The sequence below is a fragment of the Ambystoma mexicanum genome, chromosome 13 (genome assembly GCF_040938575.1).
Source record: "Ambystoma mexicanum isolate Mex_15411 chromosome 13, UKY_AmexF1_1, whole genome shotgun sequence".
NCBI lineage: Eukaryota > Metazoa > Chordata > Amphibia > Caudata > Ambystomatidae > Ambystoma > Ambystoma mexicanum.
The window spans coordinates 606,339,665-606,366,122 of NC_090938.1; the positions used below are offsets into that span (position 1 = coordinate 606,339,665).

Sequence of the window (26,458 nt, forward strand, 5' to 3'; positions counted from 1 at the left end):
TCAAGATAATCGCACTGTGCTGCCATTTTGGCCCATTCAGTTAGGCCCAAGAACCGCTCTGGAAGTGTGGTAGCTGCAGAAGAAGTGTGGAAAGCTTATTGTGGTGTTTGCATTTATAAGACAGTAAGAGAAGGCGAACACAAGTTCATAATTTACGTGTCTAAACACTATCCCTTCTATGCAGGTCATGGACACAAAGGGCCAGATTCTCAAAAAGTACTGCAAATGAAAGGCACTCGGAGAATACGCTCATTTCATTGGCAATAAGTTTAGAAATGTGCAGGGCACCTTATTCTTAAAGATGACCTGTGCATTTCTTGTGGGCTCTTCGGCAAGTGTGACAGCTGCGGTTTAAACCACGGCTCTTACATTGGTTTTTTCAATTTTATAATTGCGTTTTTGATAACATGAACATAACGCAACAAAACATCCAACTTAACAAACAGCAAATCCCACTCCACCCCCTCTTGTTTCCCCAACTCCCCTCTACCATCAGGTCCACAACACACAAATAAATCACTTTGCACAAGAAATTAGAAAAACCCTCATGCAGCGGTTCCCTCAGTTGATCAGTTTCCTCAGAGTCCCCTCCAGCAATCGACAGCAGATATGCTACATAAGGACCCCAAATGTCTCTTGGTTTAGAGGTGGGGTGCGCCATAGTCTGTCCAGTTCATGACCATATACAATATCTGATTTCCACTGGCCAAACTCTCGGTGGGCGGTTTCTGCCACAGACCATAGCGACCCTCCTCTTGGCCAGCAGCAGCAGTATCAACAGCCTTCTGACCAGTTTGGGCAGGTACATTGTGCAACCCAGTAATGCCATCACGCGACTCAAGGGTAGCGCCACATCTGCGATGTCCCCAATCATTCCAAACACATTTCCCCAAAAGGAGTGAATCCGGGGGTAGGACCAGGCCAAACGCAGAAAGGTGGCTGGGGAAATCCTGCATCTCTTGCAGGAGTCGGAGGCCACGGGAAGAACCTATGCAGTTCCACTGGGGTTAAATAAAACTGATGTAAGTATTTGAACTGAATTAGTTTAATCGCAACCTTGCGTTTTAGTCTGCAGCAGTACCTCCACGCCTCCCTTCAGAGAGAAATACCCAAGGTCTCCTCCCATTTAACTCTGGCATCTTCCGCCCATCCCGACATTCTGTCTATTAACGTAGCATACAGTCGGGCTATCAGTCTAGTACTGTTTCCCAAGCTAATCAAGCCATGTAAAGTAGGCATTAGCGCAGGCTCCTGAGGAAAGCTAACAAACCGATCTTAGAATCTAATCCTGAGCCTAAAATACAGGGAGGCATAGAACGCTGACACCTCACCCCAGCTTTGAACTCTTCAACCGTTATGAACATCCCGCTGGGAAAAGGGTCTTGCCACCAAGCAAACCCCAACTTGTCCATGCATTGCACGAAACTCCTCTCACTCCTAATTGGGATCCCTTGCTCATGTCCGATTGGTAGGAGCAGGGAATAAAGATAATTACGTGTCATGCCCTCTGCTCGTTTCCATGCGCTACAGGTCAGATCTACCATGTTGTGTATCCTAGTGATTAGCTGCGGTGAGGTAAGAATAACCAATCGAAGTAGGAAGGGGATGACAGTCATCCTCTCGAGCTGCACATGTGTTCTATCGGGTTTTAAGTCATACCAGTGCAGCAAATAGGACGCCTGTGCCACCGTCCAGTACGCTTCACGATCCGGAAACGCAAGGCCTCCTTTCTCCAGGAGCGCCACTAGTTTATCCCAGCACAACATAGCCTGCCTACCTTGCCAGATTAAGTTAGTTATGACAGACTTTAATGATTTAAAAAATGTTGCAGGTACTACTATGGGCAAGTTGAGAAATGTGTATAAAAATCTAGTTATTGTTACCATTTTTATCAGTGATATACGCCCGAAGAGGGACGGGGCAAATTCAGCCTCAGGAACTGCTCGGCGCTTGCCAACTTGACCCCATAATTCTCCTGATATAGTATCTCCTGAAATCTGGCCACCATCATCCCCAGGTAACGAGTGCTCTCAGCGTGATATGATGTGATAGGTTATTTATAACGCACTTAATACCAAGAGGTTTCTAAGCGCAGACCCGGGGATCGAACCTGTGGTGTTCCGTGTCGTCTTGCTTCCAAGGTGAGAACGTTGCCCTTGAGCTGTCCTCCCGAGACAACCACTGAAACTGGAACTCGTCCTGAAATCTCCCTGTTCCACTAGTTAGGGGAAATAGTATCAACTTAGTGGGATTTACGCTTAGCCCCGAAAAGCACCCGAAAGTTAGGATGTCCCTCATTACAGGTGCTAAATTGACAGCAGGGTCTTGAAGGAACAGAATGAAGTCATTAACATGGAAAGATATCACTAACTTATGTGTATACAGTTTCACCCCTCCATCTATATATCTTGAGTGGACCAGCTCCTCAAGCGGCTCCACTGCAAGAGCGAAGAACAGCAGAGATAGCGGACTCCCCCGCTGATGGCTCCTTTCCATCTCAATAGGCGTCACAAGCTTGCCGTTCACTCGCAGTCGCACGACTGGGCCTTTGTACAATACCAATACCATCTATATAATTTCCTCCCCCATCTCCATATGCTGCTGGACAGCGAACAGAAAATGCCATTCTATCAAATTAAAGGCCTTTTCAGCATCAAGAAGGGTTTCTACTACAGAGGATTGCTGATCTAGAGACGACAGTAGACCAAATACTCTCAGCAGACCAATTGATGTTGACCTCCCGGGAACAAACCCTGCCTGGTCAGCTAGCACACAATTGGGCATTATCAGCGCCAATCTACTGGCCAGTGCTCTGGCAAAAATTGTATTCTCTACATTTATCAACGAGATTGGGCGGTAGGACGCAGCGTCTTCTGGGTTTTTTCCTGATTTCAGGAGTAGAGCGACTACGGCCGCTCACATGGAATCTGGTAAGCTTCCATCACGCAGTGCCTGCTGGTACATACGTAGCAGGTGCGGAACAAGTATGTTGGCATATGCATTGTAAAAATCGTCTGAGAGCCCATCTGGGGCTATGGCTTTTCCTGCAGGAAGTGATTTTATAACTTCCTGGATCTCACTCTCGGACAGAGGCTTGCCCAGCCACTCTCTCTCTTCCCTTTCTAGCCAGTACAGCCCAACTTAATCAAGATAAGCACCAAGCTCATTCTAATCCAGTGTGGTCTGTGAGGAATACAGAGCACCGTAGAAATCCACAAGTGCCCCCGATATCTCCTCGTCCGTCTGCACCAGCTGCCCCGACTGATCCCTGATGTAGATATGAGATCTCGCAGTCTCTGACCTAACCAGATGGGCCAATAGTGACCCGGTCCTCTGGCCTTCACCATACTGTCTCGCGGCTGCACTCCTGTTAGGAAACCTAACCGCACGCTGCGCTGCATCACGGAAGAACTGTAACTCTTACCGAAACCTAGCCTTCATCCCGTCATTCCCAGGAAACCCAGCATCTGTTTCCAACTCCTTCAAGCGAGCTTCGTGTGCAGCCAGCTCCATCCTTATGGATCTAAGGACCCCAGCTTCTTTTGCAATACAGATCCCCTAATCACACATTTGAAGGTTTCCCATAGAGTGGAATATGATTGCAATGTCCCTTAATTTTCTTGAAAACATTGGATAACACCTTCCCTGATTTCTTCTGGGAACACAGCATCCAGCAGACTTCCATTTTTGAAAAACCAGTGTCTGCCTTGTTGTCACTTCCAGGGGATGATGAGAGTTGCTGTCACAGAGGCATGGTCAGATAGTGTGTGTGCCCATATCTCGCATACAGAAAACCATCCGGATGCCCCCGTAGAAATAAAAATAAAATCTAATCTAGAGGACGAGCCAATCACTGAAGACCTAAATGTATATCCCCACCCCAAGCCATGGCCGGATCTGCAAACATCCACCAACCCCTCATTTGCACAGACCTGCCCCAATTTTTACGACGCTATGGGTATGTCTCTAAGGGGAGACCCTGTCCTATCAAGTGTGCAGATTAGTACTGTTAAAATTGTCTGCCCAGCATATCACACTCTCTGGGTGCCTATGTAAATGCATATCTATGAACTCAAGCGATTCAGTGATGTCAGTGTTAGGGCTGTAGTAATTCACCAATGTGAATTCCCTCCCTTGTATAACCCTTGTGAGGACTAAGGCCTTCCGTGTCCTTAACAATCTCTGTGCAGCGGAACCCAACCATCCCCCTAATAATAATGCAGACCCCTCCTCCCCCAGGAATATCTAGAATATGAGGAGAAATACCTGTGGCAGCCGCAGGTTTTAGCAAAACCTGCCTTGCCCACTGGCGAAAGGTGTCTCTTGTAGAAATGAAATATCTACGTGATGCCTCTGCATATACAATAAGACTTCATGTTTTGGAGGGCCAATTTAGGCCTCTGACATTCCATGTCATACACATAAATACGTGTTTAGTCCCCCCCCCCAAATCCCCTTAATTAGGATATTGATCCAGCCAGGGAACGTGCATCCACTTCTCACCACCTGGTACTTTCCAATCCCATCTTCTCCCCACCTTTTGCTGCTATTGGCCTTGCCAGAATAGTGTTGAGCACTGGTTATACCTTGCTGCAGGTTTCCAACTACCTCCATCCCCCGACCAATCTTACACCCATAAGTCGAGTCTGTTGAGCCATGTGCCGTTTGAACTAAACCAAACCAAAGAACACAACCAATCCTCCCCAGCTCCACCCACCAACGACCCCAATGCACCAGTAACATTCCCCCCTCCCTAAAAGCACTCGCAGGCCAATGCATGATGGCAACTCAAGGCTCAGCCACACCCACCTGCCATTGACCCAGTGTAGGGTCCCAACAATTGGGATTTAAGAAAAACGCAACAGCACCGGGGATGTCCCTTCACCCCCGACACTTCAGACAGGGTCCCTAGGCGGGGGCCTCCCCTGACCATTCTTCTGTCTTGCCAACCCAGATCCGTCATCTGCAGTGTCAAGAAAGTCACTTGCCTCCTCTGGAGATTAAAGAAATGGGCTTTGCAAAGATGAGCTGGGAACAGCATTGCGTACTTGAAGCCCTACTCGTTTTTTCACTTCAATAAAAGTTTTTCTTTATACCTGGACTTAAAAATCCGGGAAGACCCAGATCTGAACATCTTGACAGCTGAGGGAGCCCAGTTCCCTGGTTCTGCGCAGGACCTGGTCTCTGTCTCGGTAATTGAGGAGCTTTGCAATGATGGGCCTGGAAGGAGCCGCCAGGACCGGGGGGTGCCCACCCGGCATACGGTGTGCCGTTTCTATAACAAAAGCAGTGGAGAATCCTTGATTGCCAACTAGTTCCTGCAACAGCGCAGCCACCATCTGCTCCATTGGCCTTTTGGCTGCCAACTCACTGCTTCATCCTTAAGGCCGGTGCTTCGCGTTACTGTGCACTCGCGTGCAACGTGACGCTCTCCGCTGCTTGGACCAGTTTGCTTACCTTTGAAACCGGGTGTTCTCCTGCATACTCGCCTCCAGGAAACCAGTGCTTCATCGCTTCATCTGCAGACTCATCTTCTGAAATCCAGTGATCTTGATCCCGATGCTGCAGCACCTCACTCTGCATCCACGAACTCGGACCCTGTGAAGAAGAAAGACCAGGTTAGAACATCCATCCTAGGGCCGCGCCACATTTGTATCCTGCGTGCCCCCTAGTTAACATCTTACCAGCTACTGTATTGCTGCAGCTTTGTTCCTCATTCCCTCCGGCTGCCGCCTCGAGCTCCGCAGCTTCTGCCGTGCCGGCAACATCACCTGCAAGGGAAGAAAGCAAAAGAGCAAACATCAAAAGTGGAACAGACAGCAATACAAGACAACAAACTTTACAATACAACAAAAACAGACGAGAAAAGACGAAGGCAAACAGGAACACTTAACTGAAGTATAGTGTCTTAGTCGCAGCAGGACTGGACTACCACGTGCAAGGGACCAGTGAAGGAACTTGGTCCAGATCATACAAGCACTCCTGCCAGAAGCAGCAGGACGGAGTGCTCGCCAAAACTTATCAACAGGTGAGGTTTCCAGGGACAGCGGATCCCACGGGTGCCACGGTTTTGGGTGAAGGGGTCTGGAAGGGGATCAGGCGCACAAGCTGGCATACTCACGCCCCCTATTCTCCACGTAGGAGCAGTCCCGAGCAGCATCACCTATTACCACCAGTCACCACATAAGCGCAGAGGGCTAAGTCGGACCCGAGCGACCTCACCCCCGGGAGGTCCGCAACCGTGCCCCAACGCCTCCAGAGAGACCAGGTGAGCATAACTCTCAGGCTGTCACCTCTGGCCCTGCCATCAAAAGCCAGTGCATGCCCTGCAGTTGCTAGCCTTAACATGTGACCCACAGACCAGTGTCCCGATTGGATTTGCCGCTCTACACAGTGTAAGGAACTCATGGTGCAACAGTAAAGGCAGAGACAAGTGATCACAGTTCAAGGGTGTTTATTAAACTGTATAAATGGGTGAGCATAATGGCTATAAATCTAAGATGGGAGCAAGCTATGACCATCAAATAATAAGGCAGTCCTAGTGGCATATTGTCAAACAAAAAGGGCCTATACTAAAAAAGCCTGTTGCTAATCCTTACCGCTAAGTTACAAAAATAGTATGGGATAATGTTCACAAGAAAGAAGTGTTCACAAAAGAATAAGTGGGGATGTTAGTCTCCCTTCCCCATGTTTTTAGCACGGGACATGGCGGAACCCTTGAGCACAGCACACTCCTGGGCTTCTCCAGCACAAGTGTACAGTTTCTTTCATCAATATCAGGGCTTTTGGTGCCCAAGTCTCTTTCCTGTAAAGTCTTTTGCTTCAAAGGGCCTGATATGCTATGAACAGAAACAAAAGTTCCTACTGTTAATCTTTACGTCGGGCGCTCACTGTTCACCCTTGGATCCCCCTCATCCGGGCACCGATCCTCCTTTCAATGTTAGCCTCCTACTTCTGGGCTCGGACCCTTCCATTCACTGTGGACATCCCTCAGCCGGGTTCACTCTTGTCAACACAATATTCACAGGGTTTTCTACTTCACCCCAATTTGCATGCATCCCTCAGCCGGGTTAACATTTGCCAGATACTTAGTTCACTTTGCTTTATCATAAATGCAAGATTCGCATCCCTTAGCTTTTCCCTTGGCATCCCTCCATCGGGTTCACATAGCCATTCTAATACAGTTCATGATTCTATCATCTCATCAGAATAGCAGGGTTCCCTTCTGCCAGCTTTCTTCCTGCATCCCTTCGTTGGGTTTACACTTGCCTCAGTTTGTAATTTCTCACTCTTATCAGAAAGCGGGAGTTCCGTCCCCCAGCTTTCTCTTGGCATCCCTCTGTTGGGTTCACACTTGCAACAGTTCACTGGACACCTTAGGTTCTTTTCTTTACCCAAGTCCGGGTCTTAGCCCCCTGTCAGGCTTTCTCTAAAGCCCCCAGTCAGGCATTCTCACAGTTCATTCATCACAACGTGTCAAAGACTTTCGACTGTACAAGGGTTTGGTGTGACCCTCGTATGACACTTTCACACCTTACTCCGGCCTCACCTAGGGCCTCTTGGTACCTCTGGTTTCTCCTTGTTCGGGAGAGGGGGCACCAGCCAGAGACCTTCGAATGAGTGCCCACGTGGCGCCGGACCACTCTGTCTCTGGTGCCAGTTTCTTTTCACAAAAGTTCACAAGGGTCTCCGGGCTCGGACCCCTGTTAGGGCTCACAAAGGGCCTCCCTCTTCCATGCTCGGACCCTTCTCCAAAAAGTTCTCCTTCAAAAGTTCACCAGGTAAAAAAAAAAGGGGGGCCTCCCTCTTCCAGGCTCGGACCCCTCTGCCAAGGTTCACAAAGGCCTACCTCTGCCGGGTTCGGACCCTCTTCCAAAACTCACAGAATGCACTGTCAGGATTTTGCTGCCACTTAAAACTGCACTTTCTGGCCTTGGGAGCTGCAGGAGCTAAGAGGGGATAATCTGCTGAGGTCAGGATCTCTTCTGCTGACCCTCAGAGACCTGGGTTCACCTGACTGGCCCAGGGGAGGAGTCTTGCTGGAAGTACCACCAGTCTGCCCCTGGTCTTGCCTTTTGGAGGTACAGTTCCCACTCCTCAGTGCCGTCTCATCTGGACTCACAAGGCCAGTGTCAGGGCAGTTTTCTCCTCCTTCAGGTCTCCCAGGGTCTCTGCAGCTCCTCTGGTCTTCATCTGGGCTTCCTCTGGCTTCCTGCACCTTCCAGCATCCCCAACTCGCTCAAAGTGTTTTTTCCTGCCCCTCCTTTTATACTTCTTGGGAGTAGTGATTGGATCCAGGTGTGAGCGGTTGGAAGGGAATGCCTGATCTTGCCTGTCCACGTTAGCAGGACAACATGGCGGTTGTCCATAGCAGTTAATGGGCCAGGGATTCCTATGGGTCATCTTCATCCTCCCAATCTCTCTCCTCCTCGTCTCAGTGGTTTTAGAAAGGAACAGGGGGGTAGGGGGGGAAATTCTGGCAAGTGTTGTTTTTACTAGGGAGTTTAGGAAAATCCGGTAAAATATTGTCAGGAAAAGGGGGGTAGTCCTGTTGTAGGGTACAGGGTGACATATGTGATTTCCACTCTTCCGTGTTGGGGGGGTTAACGGTATGGGTTTTGAAATGATGTATGGGGAGTGAGGGAAAGTCGGATAGGGAGGTGTCATGACGCGCGCTCCATGGAAGCTATGGAGTCAATGGAAGGGCTGATTCCGTTCCTCCACCAGCGGTCTAGTCTCCCACGCACTGCACGTTACCGTCATGACGCATATAAATAGGCGTCACACGCGGTAGTCGATGCGTTGCAACCTTGCATTCCTCGCCAGGTTCGTACGCTAGTGCTCCTCTCTAGCCCCTCTTGTGTATTCCCGCTTGCTTCCTCTCGTCATTCCGCTGTGATTGCCCGCTCAGTTCCTAGCCCTTGATCTCTCATGGTGCTTCCACCTCTCCTCTGTTCCTCCCGCTTGGTAGTCCTTGTTCCTTCTCCCGCTCTAGTGCTTTTCTCTCCCTTTTTGTGCATACCTCTACAATTGTATGCTCCTTCCCACTGCAGCCTTCTGCAGACCTCTGCCTCATTCCTCGGCTACGGTATCCCTCCAAACCGCGCTCAGGATACGCACGCCAGCTCGACTCCAGCAAGTGTCTTCTGGGAATTGAAGTCCTCATCTACTTCAACAGAAAGCCTTCAGCCTTAACATCCATAGTGCTAACTACATCCAAGCACACCAGGGTTTTTCAGCCACGCTTTTCCCTGGAATTGGGGGCGGACTCCCTGAGGGCCCCCTCTGCCTTGCTGTCTGCCAGCGGGCAGGGTGGCTTCCAGTGGAGCTCGTCCCAAACTCAACAGGAAAGGACTGGACCTCTGGAGAGAAAGGAGAGCCATAGACACAGACGGTTCCTCAGAAGAACCCAGTACAGGTGAGGAGGAGGAGGAGGGAACCAACGAGGGTATTTGTCAAGCAACCAATACTTCGTCGCATGACAGGAGGTGTTACTGAAAGGGGGATCCCATGTCTCACCTTGAGACGCTTTCTACCTTTCCGATTCTGAACCGAACAGCGATGACGCTTCTCCGGTCATACTAAAAGAGTATTCCTAGGGCTTGATGGAAAAACACCCTTGGTTTTCTTACAACAGTCCAATGTTAAATGAGTTATGTCCCCCCCGCCCCCTTGGGACAATAAGCCAGCTCGGCCCGGTCCACACTCACTGCTCATTTATTCCGGCGTGCTCCAGCCCGCGTTCACCAGCTCCTTGGTCCGGGTGGTATCCCAGGGAGGGACAGTACAGTTTTCTTCCCCCGGCACCGCAGCCAGGAGTTTTCGAGGGTGGAGCAATATCCCGCTCCAAAGGATCCTGCTGTGGGGCTGCACCTGAGCTGTCCGCGTACCAGGGGTTTCGACTAGCTCCTCCTCGTTCTTCGCACCGGCTAGGCCCCGCTGCCCACCGCAGCCGAGTCAGCTTGATGTTGCAGCAGTGCCCCACGGGGTACCAAGATGACTCAACCCGCAGCAAACGCTGCCTCGTGTCCGCAGCTGGTGGGGGGGGAGAGGTATGGGGGATGACCCTCACTGCCCCAGCGATACTCTATGCTGTTGTCCTCCACCGCCTCAGCGGCCTGGCAATCCTTGCAGTGTTCACTCCCTCAGGCGCCCCGACACAAACTCCACAACAGCTCTCTCCCAGCTTCAGCTAACTCGGCGATCTTTCAACAAGTGGCCCCCAAGTACTTTAGCCCTCTCCGGCAGCATGTCCATGCGATATGTTGTGGTCCAAGGATTGACTGTTGTGATCTGTTAACTAGTGCCTCGTTTTTTTGTTAGTGCTAGGTAGGTTACTCAAGGAATTTAGGATGAAATCAAATGTGGTTTTATTTTGCATTTAGGGTAAATGTTCAAGTCAAGGATATACCAGGTGCTGTGAGAGTGCATTCATACAGTACCAGGTGCCATGTATCCAGTATAGGTATGCATTCAGTTGATAGGATAAGGATGTTTTCTGTCTGCCTTAGGGGATAGTGCAGCAGCAGAGTTGGGAAAACACCTAGGACTACCATTCATATGGTCTTTAAATGGACTTAAAAAAAAGTTAATTGCACATTATCGGAAATGTTATGGACTGCCCTCCAGATGGCCATTCAAAAAGGATTTAAGTTCCATGCATCTGGGATATAGATATGCGTACAAATGTTGGACAATTGTTTCTTACTTTCTGCTTACCAATATGTTCATAAAGTTAGAATGTCCATACCACGTAGTTGGTTCTAAGGTGCTACCAGGGGCACCTCCTCTGTTTAAATTTATGATATGTTGTCCTGTGGATGAATGTGTTGAAGTGTGGGTGGTGTGTGTGTCGTGTACGCTTGAGGGTTGTGTGCATGCACGTGAGAGGGTCTGTACTTGGGCCTATGTGGCACGTGTGGAGGATGATTGAATACGGTTTGCTTCTGTGTTGTCATGTTAGGTGTGACATGGTACCACCTGTGTGAGAGGTATGCATGCACGTGTTATAATTGCTGCCTTGTCCCACCTATTCCGCTTGTGCACATTTGGGTGTTAGTGCATGCAGAGAAAGTGTGTTGTCTCAGTGTGTGGTGCTTGGTGATGCTTAGTGACGGTTGTAATGCAACTAGGATAGATGTGGTATGGTGACGGTTGTGAGTATTGTGAGTGCTTCTTGGTGGTTCATACTCTTGTTGGAACTAACTGATTTGGGTGATGATTGGGAGCTGATTGCATAGATTTGTGTCTGGTTTATGAGGGTGGAAGTTGATGGACTATGTACCTCTTCTGTGTTTGTTGTTCCTGAAATCGGCAGCACCACTCTCCCTGAGTGTTAGTCTGTTGGACTTTGGCGATTTGAATGTCCCGCCCAGGCTCTGCATCAATGAGGCGTGTTGCATCCAGATCCGTTTGTGCCAGGCCCTGTATCCGAGGGTGGCATCTCCGGATGGAAGGTTGTTGGTTGTGGTCGAGGATTTCTGTGAGTCATGTCTGGGTGTGCATGTACTTTGTGGTGTGCATGTTGCGTGTGGGTGTGCGTGAACTTCTGTATGAAAAGGAGATGTGGTGTATGACTGTTTGTAGGAAGGGCAATGTTGTAATGCGAGTTCGTCTTGTTCTGTCTCACTGGCCACAAATGCATGCTGATAGAATGTTGGTGAATGTATGATAGACAGCTCAGGGGAATGTTGAGTGAGTGATGTGTGTAAGTGTTCCATGAATGTCAGTTGGGGGCCTGAACTGGATGTGAGAGGATGGCCAGTGGGTGTTTTAGGATATATCATGGTCTGTCCATTGATGTCTGCTTGTCTACCTGCCTACTTACCTTGTATCATACTAGCAAGTAACTGGAACTGTACAAATATACATATGTACAATAAATCTTCCTGGATTTATCACATGGGCCTACAGCTGATCTCTGTACTAATGAAATGAGCTGCACAGGACATTATAACACAAGTCTCTCTATATTTTAACATGAGATGTTTTTTAACGGAAGCATTGAGAATGAGATGAGCCATAATTTAAGGTTGTCTGTGTTTTTTTATATTTGTGCATTTCTTTTCATAATAATACCGTACTTTGAACTGTGAATGTCGTTATTGGCTTTTATGGACTTTTATTCTTTTGAACACATGTCTTTTTTGTAGCACTTTTATCATAGAAAAGCAGCCTCCGCAGGTGTTGAAGACACAGACGAAGTTTGTAGCAACGGTGCGGTTATTGGTAGGCGGGAAGCTGAACGTGCACATGAACCCACCTCAGGTGAAGGCAACAATCATCAGCGAACTGCAGGCCAAGGCTCTGCTCAAGAACGAAAACACCCGGAAGTAAGTCCTTTGTCACGCATTCTCTAATGAGTACACTTCAGTTCATATTGCTAACCGAGATGCTCACAGGCAGGTTACTGTCCACGTGACTTGCTCTTTCTCAGCCATCCCGATTGAGGCGGGTGAGAAGTGTGGAGAAGGACCTTTCTCCTGGCTTAACAGCAACATCATGTGCCATGGTCCTGAAAGGGGCAGTGTGGGTTGCTGTCACGACATCAGAATCCCACTGCAAATGCGACCACAGCTCAAGTCTTTCTACTCTCCATTGCCTAAATCTTTGCCTCTGTTTCTTTTATTCATAGTTCTCCATCATACGTATCATCATCTTATTTGTAATCTCTTCAGATTGTTCCCTGCAAGTGCAGTAGCCTTCTGCTATGCAGCAATAATATGAAACCGTATCAGTTTCAGACTTGGCCTAAAATCCATTTAAAGTATGTGTGCCTGCAGGAGAGCTCCTTTCTCGCATTCACCCATCTCTCATTGCTGCTGTAGAGCCTTTAGGTACGTTTATCTCATCACTACAGAGGTCGAAGTGGGCGGAGCGTTGCTCCTATACTTTTTATTTTTAAGTTTCACTGCTCCTATACTTTTATTTTAAAAAGAAACTGTTATGGAATGGTTTTGTTTTAAAATAAGTGTAGGGAGAAGTTGAAGCTTGCATTTCAGTGCAGTGCACTGAACGTTCCCTTAAACAGCAGGCAAATGTGTTTGGGGGTTTTAATTGTGTGTGGGAGGGGGTGTGGTAATGGTGTTTGTGGGGAGCAGGGCCAGGCCAGCAGAGAACATAGTTCCACTACTTCTTTTCGTACACTGCATCACTCCTCCAAAGTCCGAGTAGCAAGTTGCCTTCACTTCTACCAAAGGCTGTGTAAAGGCACTTTTAGGCTGTCACGCCCTCCTCGCTGTAAAGACTACAATGTATATGTGTACTTGCAGGTGATTTTCTACAGAAATGTTACTCGTCCTCTTTAAAGCTAAAAGATGATCAGTTCCCACTGTGCCTTGTACTAGAGCAGCCATGTCAGTTGCATTTAGAGCTAAGTGAAGGATACTACACACTTCTCTGGAAGAACGGGCTGGTCAAGCTATGAATTTGATGAAAATGTCCATGGTGGAAATTTGATTGGAGGAAACCCATTTGTCTTCTTTTATCAAGGGATCTAAATCCCTGTTAGTAATCTTTCAGGCTAAAATGTCATCTTATGGATTGTACTTTAAAACTGTAGTGTTTAGGAAGACCAAATATATATTTTCATCCTAGTTCTTCTTTCCTCAACTTATCACCACATTTTGAGCACATGCGCAGTGCATACATGACGTCCAAGAAACAAGTGCAGAGATGTAGAATATGGTGCTTTCAGAAAGTTTGTTTTATTGTTAAATACCTTTTAAGGTAAATCATCTCAAAAAGCAGAAATAATGTTACCCATATTTAGCAATGTTGTTCAACAGAAGTGCTGTCGAAAACCCTGCTTAATGATAACTATGATGAGGATGAAGGAGTAAAACGATCTTTAAAACTTCCTATGTTTTTATGAGATCCTCTGCCCGACGAGTCGAATGTTGAACTGGGAGGGGATGCACTTGAGCACGAAATGATGGAAGCCGACTGATAATCATGTTTATTTGATTTATAAATCCCAAAGATAGTGTTTTAAAGATTGTCTAAAAGTTCAAATGAATATTTGGATCAATGGCAGATAGTTTTCAAGTAAATGGCACATTTAGAGTTTTACAATAAGTATGTTGTCATCTTCTGTCCAAATGTTCACTTGAAACAGAATGCATTCTGGCCACAGGTGTAGTTCCCTGTAGTAAAGTTACAATTTCTAATTACCCTTCCCCAAAATGATCTAAATACAATGGAGTACTGTAATTTTCAGGGATTCACAATTTCATACAACTCCACCTTTTTCCAGTTAGATCAATTATTCGTACATGGAAAACCATACAAAATGATTGGTTAATAAATGTAGCTTCATTTGCACTGTGGCAGTAATTGCTTGAGTTATGTGTGGGGTGCCTGGGGATGAAATCCACAAGATACTAGCCCTTTGAGATGGGCAACCATCTACCGACAGTCTTACACACATGTCTTGAGTTCAAAGGCCTTGTAGCTGTATATGTCCTGCAATCATAAAATGATGTAACCTTTCTTTTCTTGTGTCAGCGAGAGCAGTGGTGAGATCCTGAACAATTGCTGCGTTATGGAGTATCATCAGGCAACAGGAACACTCAGTGCACACTTTCGGAATATGGTGAGTGTACCCTTGCCCTTGATATGCCTTTAAAAGAAAGACATGAAGCACATTAAGTGTGATTGCCATCCTACCCCTGTGGTTTAGTGCCTGTGTGGTTTAATGCCTTTTTCTGAGTGAGTGAGGTTTCTAAAATAGGAAGTACCTTGCAGAATTAATTAAAGTCTAAATTTCTTCCTAACGGATGAAAGGGTGCAAAAGTAAGGCTTGGACACAAAGGTGACATCGTTTTTTGGCTATAACATTTTATTAAATAAAAAGGGTTGGGAAAATGGCCTCTCTGTCCCTAAAGCTGAGACTGATTTTCCAGCCTCAAAGAAAACTAGTGAACATTTCAGAATGTCAAAATAACGAAGACCTACTTCTGACCCTAACTCTAATAACCTAAATCACATGTGCAAGGGTGTTCTCTTCCAAAGTAAAGTGTTAATGACAGTTCTTACCAACAGAAATGTTCCCAATTTCTCGGGTGATCAAAACGACAAAAGAAATGTTCCACAATTTATAACTCCAAGGATTAGGGGTTAGCTCCTTTCTCCTGGATTCCTTCTGATTGTACTTCACCTTTCTTTAACTCTGTGGGTCCCAGATCCCGTATCTTCTTGGATGAACTTCACCGTACTTTTATATTTTCATATGGGTGCAGGACCCAGACTCGCAATGTGTGGTCACAAAAGCTTGGTTTACTCTCCTGCCAAGCGTGGGTTTTCTTGTGGACTGTCTCTGTTTCTCTCACGGTCCCAGACCATCTTATTCTTTGGCTCTCATATGGGTGCGGGTTCCAGACTCTCAATACTCTGTTGCAATAGCTGGGTTTAGTCTCCTGCCAAGCATATGCTCCCTAATTACTGTATCTGCATCTCTCAGGGTCCCAGACCCTTTTATACTTTTGCTTTCATATGGGTGTGGATCCCAGACTCGCAATGCTCAGTTACGGTAGCTTGGTTTGCTTCCCCACCATGCATATGCTTTGATCTGTTCTGTCTCTGTTTCTCTCAGGGTCCCAGACCTTTTTATACTTTGGCTCTCATATGGGTGCGGGTCCCAGACTCGCAATGCTCTGTTGCGGTAGCTTGGTTTACTCCCCTGCCAAGCCAATGCTTCCTTCTGTTCTATATCCATTTTGCTGAGGGTCCCAGACCCTCTTATTCTCTTGCTCTCATGTAGGTTAAGGTCCCGACCCTCTTATCTCAGGTTTTGCAGTTGTTCCCAGACTCCTTCAGAACCTCACGCACCTCTTGTTCTGTCCATCTACCTGTTTCTGTGGTTCACATCTTCCAAGCAGCGGTGCTTCACTCTGAGGTTCTGGCAGCGTTCGGCGTTCTCTGCGTTTGGCGACGTCCCTGCTGGTCAATCTGTGTCAGGTTTCTATTTTTGGTGGTGGTTGCTCTGCCAGACTCTTCTCCCTTCTCTGGATGGCTCTTTGCTTTCTGATTGCTTGCTGGACTTTGGGGCGCCCGAAGGTTTGCTCAGGCAGCGTGCAAAGTAGCTCCTTGGACTACCTTTGCGCTCTCATTTAGCTCCGTGTACAGCGTCTCCTGCTGCAGTCCCCCATTTGCCGTGTCTGCATCTCCTTTGTTTCCTCGTCAGAGGATGGCTCTCTCCGTGTTGGCTTGCCTCCTCGGTTTTGTATTTCCCTTGACGAATCATATGCGGTGAGAGACTAGACCGGTCACTCTGGTTCTCTGGAGTGATCGTCATACTCCTGGCCATCTTATTCTCCACCGTACTTGTATTAAAGTTATAAAGGATACAGTTGGTATTGTCATGGCTGCTAGTCAGGTCTGATATACCAGGTTGATTGACCTCACAAAAGAAGACATTGGCACTGATATGGAATATGGAAGGAGAGTTTGGCTTAGGTAAGGAGGGTCTAATAAAGCAGAGGTATACTGTGTTCTCTGGGAATGGTCCTCTCTTATCCCATAAGGATCTTTCTCTCCCATGTGATCCTCCCCCGTTGCACCACTCCCAGGGGGACATTTGTACTGTGAATGCACCGCACTGGCTCCATGGGAAAGGCCTCCCCCCTAGGGGAGAAGCAACGACATCCACAGATTCGCCACACAGCTCAGAGCACTAGCATGCAAGGGACAGTAGTAGGCTAAGGATCAGGTTCTGGTCATCAGGATGAAAAAATAAGCAAATCCTTGCTCCTGTAATTACCCATATATTTTATTGTTGTGTTTTTGAGGAGTGAAACCCAAGAAAGAAAGAAAGAACCAACCAAAGAAAGAAAGAAAGAAAGAACCAACCATAGAAAGAACCATAGTTATGTTTTGAAAGCATGGATGCACAAGATGATTTGTCCTAGCCAGAGATGCCAGTGTGCTTGCAGTCATTAGCCACATTTTAGAACACCATGAATCTGAGTGTCTCAATATTTTACAATTTCTGTTTGATACCTGTGTTACGTCCAAACAAGATCTGTTGTTGATAACGGCAGGAAAAAGAATTGCCAAGACTTTGCATTCAGGTTTCAGGAAAAGGCATTGCTAGGCAACTGCTTTGATTGATTCGTACAGTAAATGGCACCATGTTGAATGATTTCCCTACTATTCATTTGCAGGGGCAGCATGATGCACTTTTATTGAAATCCTACCTGGTTAAATCCATTTTGTTCAATCGACCTCCAAATATATCCTGTTGTCCCCCAAGTAGAAAATTTCCCACCTTCTTCAAATACTGTGCACATTACTGCATAGTTGAGAATCGTCTTCATTTTCAGAACGACCAGAAAACTGTCATACAGCTGCTGTCATTCTTCTCACTGTCCCACAAACGTGGGAAAGGTTTGGTTTCTACAATCATTGCATATGCCTGTGGCTACCAGGTTAGGATCCCTGGTGGCTGCATTCAGAAGACTCCCCACCAGACCGTCCTGGCAAATTCAGTAAGAATCAAGAAACGCAACTAAATTCAAGAAGGAATTGCGGGACAATAATGATCAGAGAGACTTTAAGTCAGACAGCCGATCAGAACTGGGGAGAGAGGGAACAACTGATGAGCAGTGTCCTAAAGAAACATTCCACTAGCTGAGATATATTATGTCAATAGTATGAATCTTATATACTGCACCAATCACCACTGTAGTGGTCTTACAGCACCAGCAACTTATCTTTGAAAATGGCATATTGTCCTCCTACCTGCAGTAACCAGACCATAGTCCGTGGAGGAACAGGAATTGAAGAGGAAATGAAAACTGGGAAGAAAGGGGATTGGGAGAAGCAGGATTAGGATAGGGTCACACAGAGCAAACAAATTACGACCATAGAATGGGATTGTGGTAGAGGGAATATGGGTATCGGGTAATAATATCCCCATATATATGGTCGCCGTAAATAATATCGCCGGGAAAATGTCATGGCGATATTATTTGGGTGACCATATATATATGGGGACAGGGGCAAAAAAACAACTTTTTTTAAAAAAGAAAAGAAAAAAAAAGTTTGGGAGTTGCGGGGGTGTCCCCCGCATGTTCCATGCAATAATGTCGCCACAAAAAATAGCCATTTTTCGGCAATATTTTTGCATGGCGATATTTTTGTGGCAACAATATTACATGGAACCGGAATATAATGGTATATGTAGGGTTGTATGTGTAATGGTAGGGAGTGGATCGGGGGAATGGTGATTTGTGTTTTGCCTCATCAGGCAAAGCTGTTTATATTTTCGGTGGGCATTGCCTTGATTTAGAAGCAAGGCGTAATGCACAATTGTGACAGACATCATGTAAACACCTTTTTATTTTTATATATGGCTTTTTTTTAAACTTTAATCCAAGTTCAATTCATTGCTGCTTTTCAATTCATTTTAACACATTGTTTGGGGAAGCAAAACATATTGTAAACAAGTAATGGTAGTTCTCCAGTGTGGGTATCCTCCAGAGTCATCAGTGCTTGACCAACTCTCTTTTTATCGGAAGCATAGTGTACCAAAGCCCCAATCTTGGAAGTTCTAAAATCCCATCTTAATGAAACCATGCTCATTTGACAGCTGCAAATTGTACAACAGCATTTTATGTGCAGTCAAATGAAAAAGTAAATTTCTAATGAATTGTGTCCTCCAGCGGATTACTCATCTTGTATATAGCCATATCCTGCTTTGCCGTCTCAGATTTTATTTCGATAGCGGAGGGCGCGGTGTGGCATTGAGTCGATGTCCCTCGACGGTTACGATTCCCGCTTACGGACATGACATTGATGACATTATGAATAGCACGCACTGTGCCTGTTGCCTCAGTTCTGTTTTTCCGCATACACAGCGCACACTCAGAATGGTTTGACTCACCTCCCCTATTCTAACGTCGTAATTTGTTTCAAACGTCAAGATGTCTACGCTGAAAACAGGCTTGAAGAGTTCAGCGAGGCGAGAGGCGACTATAGGGGCAATAGGCTTCACTTGCTGAGGACCAAGAGGGTCTCCTGGGGCACCAGAGGGGTTAGCCTTGATCAATGGAGATAGCACTTGGTCAGTATTAGCGTGACTAAAGTGGGAGGTGGAGGCAGGGGAAGATGGTAGAGTAGGCGGAGTGTAACATGTTAGGAGGAGGGGAGTGTGAGGAAGGTCAGGAGAGGGACTCTAATTTTGGTAATTTTTGCAGCAAAATATTCAGCTAGGTTATTAGCTGTGAGAGTGGAGTTGATAGTCATAGACTGAGGAAGAGTGAGTTTAGGGTGCCTTGTAGCCAGTGAGGATGGGTGGAGTGAGAGTCAGTGAGGGTCAGGTAGAATTCCCTTTTAGCTTTATCAAGAGTTGACTTGAAAGAGTTCAGGGCAGAGGTAGCGTTGCAGGTGCTCCTCCTAGTGGGTACGCCTCCATTTACGCAGCAGCCAAAGCATGTCTGTGCGGAGAGAGCATATGAGTGAGGTGACCCGTGGTTGAGGATGCTGAGACTTAAGCGTGAAAGTAAGCAGTAGAAAGTGAGAGGTGAATGAGTCATACAGTAGGGATTGGAAGCCAGAGAAGGCAGTGTTGGTGAAAAAGGTATCAAGTGTGAATGAGGAGAGTGAGAACTGTAGGTCAGAGAGAAAGAGGGGCATGGCAGAAGGTTTCCTTTTCCTTTTAGTAATAGTTGGAGCAAGTGGTGAGGCAATGTCAGAGGGTGGAAAGGAGATGGTGGTGGAAACAATTGAGTGATCAGATAAGGATGGTGTGATAGTAGTATTAGTGGCTGAGAGAGGGGTGGAGATTTGAATAGGATTTAAAGAGTTACCCCCTGTGCGGGTAACTCCAATCCAATCCTTTGATCACTCCCAAATGCATTATGGGGCGTGTAGTCCTAAATAACTCAAACAATAGAAAAACTCAAAGGTAAGATTTATTTGAACTTGAGATGGACATTCATAAGCTCCCAAGCATGCACAGATCCCCAAATAGATCCCCTCAGTTCTCCAGCATGGGGTCTGGCATGGATTCACATGCTCATGAATATTCCCCGTCGTCAGGCTGGGAATCCTCGGTAAAGAAAAAACCAGTATCAGTTTCGTTTCTGATCTGTCTTTCGTAGTAATAACCAATCACTGGTCTCTGCGTCATACTGACCACAGCCAATGACTGCCCTCTACCTAAGCACCGCCTCTGGCAGCCATCTTCAGATTTTTACCGCACGTTCATGTGTTGGGATCCTCGTGCTATTGCTCTCGAGCGTTAGTGCTATTTTTTTCACGTTTTTTTCTTAAAACTTACCCCCGTGAAATCCCCGGAGGGGAAGAAAAAGGGGGGGGGCAGGGCGTCGTCGTAGATTCGGCTTCAGAGGAAGAGCTGATCGAGGTCTTAAGCCACGGCCTTGGCGTGGATGAAGACCGGCCCGTCGGGATGGATCCCGACGCAGGTGACGACGACAGCGTCGAGGGTGCCAACGGGGCCCCTGATCGCACGTCGGATTCCCCTCTGCCAGCGCCGCAAGACAACTCGGCGGCCATTTTGTTGGCTATACAGTCCTTATGCTCAGAGATAAGGACGAGACTACCGTTGCCGACGGAGGAGCCTCTCCCGTCGGGGGATCCTGAACCGGGACCTTCGGGTGTTCCCCCTCCCAAGAAAAGAAGGATTCACCCTCCACCTCCTTTTCAGCCGTCGCGACCCGTCCAGCCCTCCTCCCCGTCCACCCGAGGGGATGATACGGGGACTGACACGGCAGCGACGGGTACGGACGAGGATCTCCCGTCGTCACCTCCCACCAGGGCCTCTCCGCCCGACGAGATTGGATCGTTCCACTCCATGATCGCCAGGGCATCCGAGCTTTTCCAACTCTGCCCTGAGGAGAAGAAAAAGGAAGGATTCCTTTATCAACGGCGCGAGGCCAAGAGGAAGACTGTCCTCGCGGTGCCTCTAGTGGACGACATTTGGGATGAGGGCCTCGCCCTCCTCAAGAACCCTTCCACGACGCCAGCTAGAAGAGACCGGTACGAAAAGAAGTACCGGGTCCCGGACGCGGCCCCCCTGTGCCTCCGGGCGCAGCCTACCCCGGACTCTGTCGTCTCCACGGCGGCCAGGAAGAAAGCGGGGGGCGGTGCGGCCTCCACATCGACTTCCCCACCGGACGGCGAGGGAAAGAAATTGGACGCTATGGGACGCAGGGTCATCTCGTCTGCAGCGACGACGAATAAAGCGGCCAACGCCTTGGCTATCGTGGCCCGCTACGACAGGGAGCTATGGTACAAACTGGCTCCCCTGCTGGATTTCCTACCGGACGACAAGAGGGCGGATGCCCTGGAGATCCTACAGGAAGGTGAGGTGGCGTCGGACCACGCCATCACTATTGCGACGGACATCGCCAACACTGGATTTCGCCAGTTGGGCAACGGCGTGTGCCTTAGGCGGCGTGGATGGCTCAAGGCTACGGACTTCCGTCAAGACGTACAGACCAGAGTCCTGGACATGCCGTTCGATGGGAACAACCTGTTTGGGAAAACAGTGGACGATTCCCTTCAGGCCATTGAAGCGGACACTGAGACGGCCCGGGCCCTTGGGGTTCTACAGCAACGACGGACGCCCTTTCGGAGCAGCGGAGGCAAGGGCGCCTCCAAAGGTTCCGGCGGCGGTTTCTCTACCTACCGTCAAGCGGCCCGCTCGTCGTCTCAAGAGGCCTACAGAGGACGAGGCAAGTCTGGAGGACCCCGCCGTCGTCGCCAAGGAGGTCAAGGCGGCAAAGCCTCGTCGAAACAGGATTGAACCGGCCGTGGGGTCGGGCCCCCACCGAAGCACCCCGGTGGGAGGCCGGCTGGCGAGCTTCGTCAGCGTGTGGGAGTCCATCTCCACCGACCGTTGGGTGCTGGACGCCTTGTCCCGGGGCCACGCGCTCGAGTTTCAAAGAAGGTGCCCGCGCGTCCCCCCCCCCCCCGTGGCCAGGAGAGAGCTTCACGTCCCTCAGCTTCTCCTGGCGGTAAAGGCGTTGCTCAGGAAGGGTGCCATCGAACTCGTCCCAAAGAGGCTTCGGGGCTCCGGAGTTTACTCGAGATACTTCCTTGTGAAGAAGAAGACGGGAGGATGGCGCCCCATCCTAGACCTGCGACGTCTGAACAAGTTCATCAAGGCGTAGAAGTTCCGGATGGTCACCCTCCAGCACGTCCTAGGTCAGCTGGAGGAAGGAGACTTCCTGTCGTCGTTGGATTTGGAAGATGCCTACTTCCATATTCCCATCCTAAAGGGGCACCGAAAATTCCTCAGGTTTGTGGTCCAAGGGCGTCACTACCAGTTCAAAGCCCTCCCCTTCGGACTACGGTCGGCACCCAGGGTATTTACCAAGTGCCTTGCACCGGTGGCGGCGCAGCTGCGCCGCGAGGGGATCCACGTCTACCCCTACCTGGACGACTGGCTCATCCGAGCCAAGACGAGGGAGCTCGCCGTGGACCACACAGCAAGGACCGTCCAACTTCTCACGGACCTGGGATTCTCCGTGAACTACGCCAAGTCCCACCTGGTACCCGCGCAAAACGCACTGTTCCTGGGAGCGAAGCTCGACACACTGTCCCTTCTGGCCTCCCCGTCGGAGGAAAGGACCAGGTCCATCCTGGGCAAGGTACAGCGGATGTTGGTTTCCGACGCGGCCAAGGTGAGGTCCATCAAGTCCCTCCTCGGAATGATGTCCTCTTGCATCTACCTCATTCCCATGTGCAGGCTCCGGATGCGCCCGTTGCAGGAGTTCCTGGACGCGCGCTGGATCCAAACGACGGGCGGCTTCGAGGAGAGGATCACACTCGACGAGAGTTTCCGCCGAGCGGTCCGGTGGTGGGGCACCCGCGCGCATCTGACGGCGGGCATGGACTTCCAGACCCCAGACCACCAGGAGACAGTGACCACGGATGCCTCCCTGGAAGGGTGGGGAGCGCACACCGAAAATCTGTACGCGAGAGGCCTCTGGCTCCCGACGGAGAAGTCCCTCCATATCAACGTCCTGGAGCTCCGTGCAGTGTTCTGGGCCCTCAGGTCCTGCCTTCCGTCCCTCAAGGGCAAGGTGGTGAGGATCTTCACCGACAACACCACCACCATGTTTTACATCAGGAAACAGGGCGGGACCAGGTCCCCAGCACTGTCCAAGGAGGCGCAGGACCTGTGGCATTGGGCAGTCGCCCAAAGGATGTTTCTGGTGCCGTTTCATCTGGCAGGGATAAAAAACACCATCGCCGACTCACTCAGCAGGGAGCTGCGCTCGTGCCACGAGTGGGAACTAGGGCAGGATCTAGTGGATCGCCTCTTCTGACGGTGGGGCACACCCCAGATCGACCTGTTCGCGACGGCGACGAACTCCAAGTGCCGGAGGTTCGCCAGTAGGTTTCCCCAGGCGAGGAGCATGGGCGATGCTTTCTCGTTCCCCTGGGAGGGCCTGTTCCTCTACGCGTTCCCTCCTTTGCCACTGCTAATCCGGCTCGTCAACCAGCTCAAGAGGTCACGGTGCAGGATGATCCTCGTCGCACCTGCGTGGCCGAGGCAGATATGGTTCCCGGACCTTCTGGACTTGTCAGCGTCCCCGCCAATCAAGCTGCCGGTGGACGCGGATCTACTCTCCAGTGAAGGAGGCGCCATCCTCCACCACGACCCGAAATCGCTGAACTTCCAGGCCTGGCTCCTGCAGCGCTAGAGTTTGGAGGATACGACATACCGGCCGACTGCAGAGAGGTTCTTGCAAAGGCCAGGGCGTCCGCGACTCTTAAATGCTACGGACACAAATGGAAGAGGTTCTCTGTCTGGTGCCACGCACAGAAGATTAACCCTCTACGGATTACGGCTCCCCAGGTACTGCCGTACCTGCTGACGCTGGCCAAAGCTGGACTGGCACACGCGTCCATCAAGATTCATCTTGCTGCGATCTCCCGATACACCAGAACCACGGGCCGGACGTCCCTGTGGTCTCATCGTCTGGTGAAAGAGTTCATGAAGGGACTGTTCAGATCGTTCCCGCCGGTGAAGGCGCCGGCCCCGGCGTGGGAGCTCAACGTGGTGCCGACCAAGCTCATGGGACCTCCGTTCGAGCCTCTGCACTCGGCCCCGTTGAAGTTTCTGTCGTGGAAAACAGCGTTTCTTGTGGCCATCACCTCCGCACGACGGGTGGGAGAGATCCAGGCCCTTTCCTGCAAGGCCCCGTACTTGACTTTTCACGACACGAGGGTAGTGCTCAGGACGCACCCCTCCTTCATGCCCAAGGTACCGTCGGACTTCCATCTCAACGAACCCTTGGTGTTGCCTGTGTTCTTCCCGTCGCCTTCGTCGCCGGCTGAGAGGACTTTGCACTCGCTGGATGTGGCTAGAGTGCTGAAGTTCTACGTGGACCGCACGAAGTGTTTTCGGAAGACGTCACAACTCTTTGTGAACTTTGGACCTGTCAATCAGGGGAAGGCTCTCTCGAAGGCTTCCATTTCCAGATGGCTCTCCGGCTGTATCATGTACTGTCATCGGTGGGCAAACCGACCGCTGCCTGGCCGTCCGAGAGCCCATTCCACCAGAGCGATCGCAGCTACCACGGCGTTCCTTTCTGGTGTGCCCCTGCTGGACATATGCAGGGCTGCTACGTGGAGGTCGACGCACACCTTCAAGAAATTCTACTGCGTCGATCGGGATTCCAGGGAGGAGTCCAGGGTCGGCCAAGCAGTGCTGCGCAACCTTGTTCGCCTGAGGTGAGCCTGGTGAGGAGGTAAGATGCTTAATGTTGAGTTTGATGTAATGCTTAATGTTGAGCCTTTGCCACCTCCCGTGGTTGTGCATGTGTGTACTGCTATGTATTCTTTATTCATGAGCATGTGAATCCATGCCAGACCCCATGCTGGAGAAGGAACAAGTTACTTACCTGTAACTGTTGTTCTCCAGCATGGGTCTGGCATGGATTCACATGCGAACCCTCCCGCCTACCCCTCTGCGGCTCTTCACTTGGTCATACTGCCACTTCACGTGCTTCCAAATCTGAAGATGGCTGCCAGAGGCGGTGCTTAGGTAGAGGGCAGTCATTGGCTGTGGTCAGTATGACGCAGAGACCAGTGATTGGTTATTACTACGAAAGACAGATCAGAAACGAAACTGATACTGGTTTTTTCTTTACCGAGGATTCCCAGCCTGACGACGGGGAATATTCATGAGCATGTGAATCCATGCCAGACCCATGCTGGAGAACAACAGTTACAGGTAAGTAACTTGTTCCTTACCAAGCCACAAGGCTAATTGCTTTCATAAAAAAATAAAAAATACGATAGTTAATTATTAGTATTTTGTTTTAAATATTGTCTGTAAAAAGTTTTTTGTAAAAAGTGTCATCGCCCATCAGCGGGTTCTGAATTTGGTTTCTTTGATCCGTGAACTGGCTACCTCAAGTTATCCAGCGTCATTGCACCGGCTGCAGCAGATCCCCTCAGTTACCAAGCCATGAGGTTGATTGCTGCCGCAAGCATGCATAACTTCGGCCCCATATTGTCCGTTTTATTTTACTGCTTGGGGACGGGAAAACAAAAGTAACATAAAACAAGGTCATTTCAAAAAGATTAAAACTCTGAACACCTGCTGCTCCCTTGTCGGAGGAGAGTTTTAAAAGCTTTCCAAAACTAATGCCAAAGGATCTCGAATTGCGGCATAGGATGCATAATTGATTGATGGATCTTACAAATGTAGATGACAAGTACTGTAGCTCACCATTCAATGCTATTGCCTCAAACATTCATACATCTTTCAGAACTGCTGTACAAACAAAATAATACAATTTTAGAAAACATCATACTCCTACGTCCCGTCCCCTTTCCTCCATACTTGTGGATCAATCTGTCTTTCGGACAGGACCGGAGCACTTTTGTCAAAAAGCATCAAAAATGAAAATGTGTGTCCTTCTTCTCTTTTTACGCGGGATACCGCATGCGGCCGTAACCATGCCCTCCTGAGCTCCGCCCCGCGCATCGCCCTTCTGTCCTTTTCTCCATGTGGTCGGGGCTGGACGCACATGCATCACCGGGAAGACATTTTTGTTGTTCCCATGGTCCTTCTTTCCTGGTCTGGTTCTGCGGTCGCGTATTCCTCCGTCTATACCGGAGCATCTGGGATTTGTGTCCTGTTCTTCATGCGAACGTCTCTTCGCTAGGGCGGATCCCCATTCTCTCTGCTTGGAGTGTCTGGGCACGGACCATTGTTGGGATTCGTGTTTCTACTGTGACTCCATCTCCGTCCGGGCACTCCAGCGTCGTCTCCTTTGGTGGCAGTGAGTCTTTCAGCATGTTCCTCCACCTCATTTTCAGATTTTCACCGACAAAAAGAAGAGACGCCCTGTAAGTTCCATACTTTTTAGGGCGCCCTGGCCGGGGGACTCTTTCCCAGGGTCTTCCAGGTCCAGGAGGGGCTTGAACAGATCTGCTACAAGGCGTTCCCCTGAGGTGCCTTGCAGGCCTAACA

The 26,458-nt window shown here is 49.2% G+C and overlaps 1 protein-coding gene across 9 annotated transcripts in view; it reads left to right on the forward strand.

Moving 5' to 3' along the window:
- Positions 1-26,458, forward strand: part of LOC138521540 (signal transducer and activator of transcription 5B) — a 1,967,228-nt gene that overhangs the window by 1,574,092 nt on the left and 366,678 nt on the right. For all 9 annotated transcript variants that reach the window (XM_069634461.1, XM_069634460.1, XM_069634455.1 and 6 more), the window contains 2 exons: positions 12,153-12,332; positions 14,506-14,593. In XM_069634461.1, the coding sequence (XP_069490562.1) occupies positions 12,153-12,332; positions 14,506-14,593 (268 nt within the window). The remainder of the gene's footprint in view (positions 1-12,152; positions 12,333-14,505; positions 14,594-26,458) is intronic.